Here is an 8,692-nt window from a genome sequence, read left to right on the forward strand (position 1 = left end):
GTTTGTGGTGGTGGTTTGTGGTGTGCTGAGATCAGCAGGCTTTTCAGAGCGATGCAGGAAACTCCCTTTCTGTCATTCGTAATGTGGTGATCTTTTGACAGAAGGACCTGTTAAGAGCTAGGGGTGGCCAGACACCCTCCTCATTTCAGCGGTATAGCTACTCTTCAGCCTTGAGCCGAAAGATGTTCCTGGCGCTGCTCTTCACAATTGGTGAGCCTGCTATTTGCTCTTAAAGTCTAGTTCATCGTGTGAACTGTTGTTTGTTAAGGATGTTGAGAGTCATTAGGAGACCCCTATTCCCCTCAGAGACACAATTACTACAATGGTTTAACCATCAATCCTCTTTCACAGGGAAGTCTGGGAATTGTAGTTCCGTGAGGTGAACAGGGAGCTACCCATCAACATTCAGCATCCGTAACAAATTACAGTGCCCAGATTTCTTCAGCGGAAGCCATGACTGTTTAAAGTGCTATCACTGTACGGTGTGGCCCAAGTCAAACCGTATGTCCATCTTGCCTCGGACTAGGCAATGTGCTGCCCTCCAGAAATGGTTGGTCCTCAACTCCCATCATTTCTGATCAGGCAGAGGGCCTTCTTGGTAGTGGCGCCCACCCCATGGAATGCCCTCCCATCCATAGCTGCCAAGTTTTCCCTTTTCTCGCGAGGAAGCCTATTCAGCATAATGGAATTTCCCTTAAAAAAGGGGATAACTTGGCAGCTATGCTCCCATCAGATGTCAAGGAGATAAGTAGCTACACAACCTTTAGAAGACATCTGAAGGCAGCCCTGTATTGGGAGGTTTTTTAATGTTTAATGTTTTATTATGTTTTTGTATATGCTGGGAGTTGCTCAGAGTGGCTGGGGCAACCCAGTCAGATGGGCAGAGTACAAATAATACAATTATTATTATTATTATTATTATTATTATTATTATTATTGGTCATGATGGCTGGGGCTGATGGGAGTTGTGGTCCAGGAACAACTCTGGGGGGTGCCATGTAAGCTAAACCTGATCTAGTCCAATAATCTGAACAGCAGTAGCTTTCCAGGGTCTTAGACAGAGATTGTTCCAATCCATCTAGCTCCTTATTGTCTACATCAACTGGTAGAGGCTCCCCAGGATTTCAGACAGTGTCTCTCCCAGTCCTACCTGTAGATGCTGTGAGAGATTGAACCTGGGACCTTCTGCACCACCAGTGAATTACAGCCCTTCCTTCAGCGTCGTCTTCCTATAATCACCGTCTCTTTCCACACAGTGGCTCAGTGCTTTGGCTTTGGCCAAGTCATGCAACCTGAGAAAGTCTTCTCCTTGGAAGGAGGCAAGATCCTGATTGACTGTGCTCAAAACCTTAGTGCGTCCCACGACACGATGTATTGGTACAAGCAGGCTGGGAGCACAATGTCCTACTTGGGACACAGCTATGAGGGAAAGTCTGTTGCAGCTGCCGAGGAGTTCACGCTAGACGTGATCAAAGAATCTCGCCGCACCACGCTGAAAAAAGACGTGGCAAGACTGAGCGACACTGCTGTATATTTCTGTGCCATGAGTGACACAGTGGAAGGAAGCCAGGCGCCATCTGCACAAAAGCTACCAGCCTGCTCAGTGTTGCTCTTGGAGCAGAATCTCAGCACAGTGCCCTGCTGTGGATACCACTGACAAGATCCTAGAGTTGGAAGGGCTCTCAAACGTCTTCCAGTCCACCCTCCTGTCAGTAAACAGCGGCTACAGCATCCCTGATAGGCGGACAGTCAACTTCTAATGGAAAAGAGTCCATCCTTTCCTAGACACTCTGATCCACTGTCAAACAGAAGGATGTAAGAAGAGGTTTCTGGGTCAGATGAAAGGTCTGTCTGGTCCAGCATTCTGGGTTCCATCCAATGCTTACTTCAGCGTAGACCCACTGAAGTTAATGAACATGACTTTTTGGACTACTTAAAGAAAGGCTACTGTATGACGAACTCGCGAGCAGGATTTGAGCCATGAGCAACGTAAGTAATTAGATTATAATATTGAGGTTACGATTTAATAGATGGAAGATAGGGCACAGCATGGAAAACAGGGCAGGAGTCATCAAAAATAAGAAAAAAAGATGTAATGGTGTTTTGATTGTATATGCTAAAAATGTTGAAACTTAATAAAATATAATTGGGGAAAAAATGAAGTTAATGAACATGACTAAGTCCGTGAATTTCAGTGGGCCTACTCTGAATAAGACTTAGTTGGATAGAAGCCTTTGTTCCCACAGTCCAAGGGTAACCAATGAAGGGCACACCAGATGCCCTTGAACTGCAGCTTCCATCTGGTCTGGCGTCCTATTCTCACAATGGCCAACCAGATGCCTATGGGAAGCTTGCAAGGAGGGCATGAGTTTGGCCGTGCTCTCTGCACTACTGATTACAAGCAACAGGTTTTCAGAGGCAGACTGCCTGTGACATTGGAGGGAGAACCTAGCCATTGTGGGCTTTGTGCATCCTTCACAACCTTTGCTTTCCTAAGGTAAAGGTAAAGGGACCCCTGACCATTAGGTCCAGTCGTGACCGACTCTGGGGTTGCACGCTCATCTCGCATTATTGGCCGAGGGAGCCGGCGTATAGCTTCCAGGTCATGTGGCCATCATGACAAAGCTGCTTCTGGCAAACCAGAGCAGCACATGGAAACACCGTTTACCTTCCTTAACCCTGGAGTGGTAAGGCTGCCAAAGAGACCTTTTAAAGGCCCCAGACTTTGTTGGACCCCTAAGAGATGGCTACTTCCCCTTCCATTTTACAGGCAGCTAATTAACTGTTCAAAAACAACTGATGCAACGCTGCTGGTGGTTTCACTGAGTGCTGCCATGAGACAGGGAGGCTGGAAGGCATTCTCCTCAGAGTCTTAAATCCCTACAGAAGGGCACAGAAGATGTAAATATGCCTCCAGAAGAACTGGACTCTCAGAACCTGCAACACAGGAGATCTTCACTGATACTGAACAGATGTAAGAGCAAAGTAGATTTTATTGAGGAAGGAAGGAAGGAAGGAAGGAAGGAAGGAAGGAAGGAAGGAAGATGCCCTCTCTGATCAATCAGTAGAAGTTTTATTTCAAGGAAACAGGTGCAGGTGGTGGGCTGTGATTATAAGATTCAGTATCAGAGAGAAGAACTAAGTAATGCTGTAACTCCCTGTCTTCTACGCCTGCAGGGTAAGAGAATATTTCTTTTCTCTGGCTCCTTTTATTTGTTGTTCAAATGCTTTTTAAAAATCTACCTTTTCTTATTTCCATATTGGCAGCCTTTTGCTGCCAATTCACCAAATGTATTAGCCCTGTTCTTTGGTACATACTGGCTGAACGGCTTGCAAAGGTCAATGATCCTACTCTTCCACTTGCAGTCTAGGAGAGATGGCACAAAGGGGAAAAGGGGATAGGAAGGGAGGAGGGAAAACAAACCAACTCAGGTGCTAGGTGAGGTCCTCCAGATGTTCTCTTCATCCGTGACCATTGGCCATGCTAGTAAGGGCTGATGGGAGTGGGAGCTTAATAAAAAGACCTGGTAGCATACCTGTTTCTCACCACTGAGGGCTCATCCGGACTTCCCTTTGTGCCATGTTTCTAGGAATAGGTTCATACTTCAAAGAGCCACAAAGCTGGGATAACTCAGCTGGTAGAGTATGAGACTTTTAATCTCAGGGTTGTGAGATTTCACCTTAAGTGAAAAATTCCTGCATTTCAGGGCGTTGCCTAGATCATCCACACGGTCCCTTCCAACTCCATGATTCTATGATATCTGAGCACTTTTTTTGGGTCACGCTGCTTTCCAGATGAAAAAAAACTGCTCTTTACTGCTGAATCGGAGTAAACAGCAATATGTGGAAAATCCAAATTGTCGTTTGTTCCGAATCAGCATTCAAAACTGGTTTGTGCAGGGAATGCACTGGGACACGATGCTTTAACACAGGCACCCCCAAACTGCGGCCCTCCAGATGTTTTGGCCTACAACTCCCATGATCCCTAGCTGAGGACCAGTGGTCAGGGATGATGGGAATTGTAGTCCAAAACACCTGGAGGGCCGATGTTTGGGGATGCCCGCTTTAACACATGCCTAGAAAGCACAGGGCAAAAGGTAAGTGTGGACGAGCCCAGAATTAAGTTCTTAATTAAAAGGGTCTCCTGCTTCCCTTCTCTCCTTCTGCTGAAACTGCTTCCAAGGGACAATTGATGGAGAGAGCAGCCTGCCACAGCTGGCTTCTCAGCAGAACTTCCCTCACTCTATCTCTGCTGCATCCTGATTCAGGATAATTGCCTTTACTGCATTATTATTCATATATAACTTCTGCATTTGCAAAAATCCATTTAAAATCTTCCCCCTGTCCTTTGGTGAAATGCTTGCAGAATTACTCCAGGCTCTTAGCTGCAGGAGGCACCTAATTTAGCCTTGATCACCCACTCCAGCTGCTACAGCCTGCCCTTCTGATGAGGTGGGTAGCTTCCTACTTTAGAGATGGAGGAACTGAGGCATGGATTTCAACAGGACTAATTCTGGAATGATTAGTCCAGAATGGTGTGTGCTACATGTAAAAGCTTGATACCAATATGGGTGCTTCACCTGGAGATTATCAGGAAAAGATCTGTGAATGAGATCCCATAGAAGCATGCACGGTTCACACATTTGTGCACATGGCTGGACATCCCAGCACTCCACAGCCTGATCCTAAAAATGCTTACATGGATTTCGAAAGGGCAGAGGAACCAGAGACCAAATAGCAAACATGCGCTGGATTATGGAGAAAGCTAGAGAGTTCCAGAAAAACGTCTACTTCTGCTTCATTGACTATGCAAAAGCCTTTGACTGTGTCGACCACAGCAAACTTTGGCAAGTTCTTAAAGAAATGGGAGTGCCTGATCACCTCATCTGTCTCCTGAGAAATCTCTATGTGGGACAAGAAGCTACAGTTAGAACTGGATATGGAACAACTGATTGGTTCAAAATTGGGAAAGGAGTACGACAAGGTTGTATATTGTCTCCCTGCTTATTTAACTTATATGCAGAATTCATCATGCGAAAGGCTGGACTAGATGAATCCCAAGCCGGAATTAAGATTGCCGGAAGAAATATCAACAACCTCAGATATGCAGATGACACAACCTTGATGGCAGAAAGCGAGGAGGAATTAAAGAACCTTTTAATGAGGGTGAAAGAGGAGAGCGCAAAATATGGTCTGAAGCTCAACATCAAAAAAACCAAGATCATGGCCACTGGTCCCATCACCTCCTGGCAAATAGAAGGGGAAGAAATGGAGGCAGTGAGAGATTTTACTTTCTTGGGCTCCTTGATCACTGCAGATGGTGACAGCAGTCACGAAATTAAAAGACGCCTGCTTCTTGGGAGAAAAGCAATGACAAACCTAGACAGCATCTTAAAAAGCAGAGACATCACCTTGCCGACAAAGGTCCGTATAGTTAAAGCTATGGTTTTCCCAGTAGTGATGTATGGAAGTGAGAGCTGGACCATAAAGAACGCTGATCGCCGAAGAATTGATGCTTTTGAATTATGGTGCTGGAGGAGACTCTTGAGAGTCCCATGGACTGCAAGAAGATCAAACCTATCCATTCTTAAGGAAATCAGCCCTGAGTGCTCCCTGGAAGGACAGATCGTGAAGCTGAGGCTCCAATACTTTGGCCACCTCATGAGAAGAGAAGAATCCTTGGAAAAGACCCTGATGTTGGGAAAGATTGAGGGCACTAGGAGAAGGGGACGACAGAGGACAAGATGGTTGGACAGTGTTCTCGAAGCTACGAACATGAGTTTGACCAAACTGCGGGAGGCAGTGCAAGACAGGAGTGCCTGGCGTGCTATGGTCCATGGGGTCACGAAGAGTCGGACACGACTAAACGACTAAACAACAACAACAAGCTGCAAATCCTATTGGGTTAAAAGGCTTATTCAGAAGTTCAAAGGGATCACAGCCTGACACTATGCAAGGACTCAGAAATAAGTCCTCCTGAGTTCAAAGGGATTTGCAGCCCAATTGATGCTCCAATCTGCTTTGCAGCCTCTCTCTCTTCCACTGCTCAATTGCTTCCATCCCCCAAACTCTGGTGCTTTCCTTCACTCAGCTGCTATTTATTCCAGGCTCTGCCTTACAGTGTGTACCTCCTATGTCAGGTAGCCAGTCAGGACAGGAGGAAGAAGATGAGCTAGGACTCTTATCTGCAACCCCTCCAATAATACCTAGAGCTGACTCTGGGTGTGTATGCTTCACAAACGCTGCAAATGGTTCAATCCTTGGCACCTCCAGGTAGGGTTGAGGAAGACTTCTGTTTGAAACATTGGAGAATTGCTTCCAGCTCCTGTAGAATGGGGAACCTTCCAGATGTTGACTACAAGTCCCACCACCCTTGTCCATCAGCCATGCAGGCTGGGTCTAATGAGAGTTGAGATTCCATCAACATCTGGAGGGCCACAGGTTCCTCAAAACAGTTTTAGATCCTTTGCAACTCAGTATCCTAAATAGATTTGCTGCATTTCTGAAGAATTGACCAAGATTGTGTGTTTTCTCTCTCCCCCCCCAAATCCTTTTAGCAACATGGTTGGATCTGAAATGAGAAACCACACTGTCATCTTGGAATTCATTCTCCTTGGCATCCCCCACACCGAAGGCATACACAACATCCTCTTTGCCGTCTTTCTATCTTTCTACCTCATCACTTTGCTCGGCAACCTCCTCATCCTCTCGGCCATCATCACTGATGCTCGCCTCCACACTCCCATGTACTGGTTCCTCTGCAATCTCTCTGTGGTAGACCTGGGCTTCTCCTCCATCAGCACTCCCAAGTTCCTGGCCAACATCTGGGCAGGGAGCAGAACCATCTCCTTAGGCGGATGTGCATGCCAGGTCTTCTTCTACCACTTCCTGGGAAGCACCGAGTGCCTCCTCTACACGGTCATGGCCTATGATCGCTACGCCGCCATCTGCCACCCACTGAGGTACACCGTCATCATGAACCGGAAAGTGTGTGCCCTTCTGGCAGCGGGCACGTGGTTCACTAGTTCGTTCCATGCCACCATTTTGACCAGCTTGACCTTCACGTTGCCTTACTGCAGAACCAACGAGGTGGACTACTTCTTGTGCGACATCTTCCCAGTGGTCAAGCTAGCCTGCGCCGATACCTACATCATCGAGACGGTGAGCTTCACCAACATCGGCGTGGTGCCCATGGCTTGCTTCTGCCTCATCCTCACATCCTACGTCAGAATTGCCATCTCGGTCCTGAAGATGCGCTCGGCGGAAAGCCGGCGCAAGGCAGCTTCCACCTGCGCGTCCCATTTGACCGTCGTTTGCTTCTTCTTTGGGCCCTGTGCTCTCCTCTACACCCAGCCGTCCCTGAGTGATGTGTTAGCTACGCCCATCCAGATTTTCTGCAATGTGGTCACCCCGATGTTGAACCCCATCATCTACACTCTGCGGAACAAGGAGGTTCAGGGAGCTTTCAAGAGGATGAAAGGTGCTTAGATCCTTTCCGTTGAAGAGGGGGAAACAAATTGGAAACAGAACATCAGACTAAGCTTCTCACCTCTAGATGGCACAATATGATAACATGAGGGCACATTGCTGTTCCAGAAATTGGGATCCTCAGGCCCGGGAGTAAAATACAGCCCTCCAGACCTCACGATGTGACCCTCGAGGCTCTTCCCAGGCCATGTCCCTTCCCAGGCCACATCCCCTCTCTCAGGAAGTGCTTTTGATTGTTTGGAATGTGTCTGAGATAAGGCCCAGTGAAGCAAGCTTATTTAGCAAGGAGGAGAGGCAGGGGCGTAGCCAGGATCAAAATTAGGGGGGGGCACAGTGGGGCAAGTAAAGCGATCGGCAGGGGCGAGGGGGTGCCAGGATCAGCCTGAAATCGGGCTGTTCCGATCCCCTCCTCCCCCTCCGCGATCGCCGGGGCGGGTGGAGGGAAAGCGTTTGGCTGGCTTTCCCTCCACCCGCTCCACAGCCAGCGAGAAGGGAGACGTCCTCTAGCCAGCTGGCTGTGGGACGGGCGGAGGGAAAGCCAGGCAAACGCTTTGCACGGCTCTGGGGCTTTCCCTCTACCCGCCCCACAGCCAGCCAGGGAGAAGGGAGACGGCACTGGGCAGCGGGGCAGGCTGGCCAGCGGCCCTGCTTCTAGGGGGGGGCAACTGCCCCCCCTGCCCCCCTGCCTACGCCCATGAGGAGAGGAATAAAAACAATTATCATTATTCACCATCTATTATAGCAGATGAATCTCAAGGGGTGTCCAGAGCACTGTCTGGTCCTGTTGTGTTGGATGACTTTCAGTTCGTAAGGCTCAAGCATGTCGACAAACTGCTTGGATTGATCAGGGTGATCACTTGTGTTCCTTGCCCTGCTTGGCTGATTAAAAGTAGCAGGAAATGGGGCAGCTGTCTGGGCCAGGGAAGTGATTACAGTGGTACCTCGGTTTATGAACACAATTGGTTCCGGAGGTCTGTTCATAAACTGAAGCGTTCATAAACTGAAGCGAACTTTCCCATTGAAAGTAATGGAAAGTGGAGTAATCCCTTCTAGACGGTCCGCGGAGTAACCGTTCATAAACTGAAGCGAACTTTTCCATTGAAAGTAATGGAAAGTGGATTAATCCGTTCCAGACAGGTCCGCGAAGTACTTAAACTGAAGCGTTCATAAACTGAAACATGGGTGTAATTGGTTCCGGAAGTCT

General features: G+C 48.0%; 1 protein-coding gene and 1 gene segment (V, D, J or C); both read left to right on the top strand.

Moving 5' to 3' along the window:
* Positions 1 to 98: 98 nt before the first annotated feature.
* On the top strand, positions 99 to 1,983 carry LOC148684066 (T cell receptor alpha variable 4-like). The segment is given in 2 exon segments: positions 99 to 210; positions 1,257 to 1,983. Coding segments are annotated over 2 exon segments (429 nt in total).
* Positions 1,984 to 4,346: 2,363 nt separating this feature from the next.
* Positions 4,347 to 7,776, top strand: LOC118095001 (olfactory receptor 10D3-like). The gene has a single exon (XM_088655510.1). It carries the CDS (start codon positions 6,562 to 6,564, stop codon positions 7,486 to 7,488), a length of 927 nt encoding a protein of 308 aa, XP_088511636.1. The 5' UTR covers positions 4,347 to 6,561; the 3' UTR covers positions 7,489 to 7,776.
* Positions 7,777 to 8,692: the final 916 nt, after the last annotated feature.

The sequence above is a fragment of the Zootoca vivipara genome, chromosome 12, assembly GCF_965207765.1.
Source record: "Zootoca vivipara chromosome 12, rZooViv2.hap1.1, whole genome shotgun sequence".
NCBI classification, from domain to species: domain Eukaryota; kingdom Metazoa; phylum Chordata; class Lepidosauria; order Squamata; family Lacertidae; genus Zootoca; species Zootoca vivipara.

What these genes read in the sequence shown, in the direction of transcription:
- LOC118095001 (XM_088655510.1), top strand. Translation starts at nt 6,562, where the DNA reads ATGGTTGGATCTGAAATGAGAAACCACACTGTCATCTTGGAATTCATT.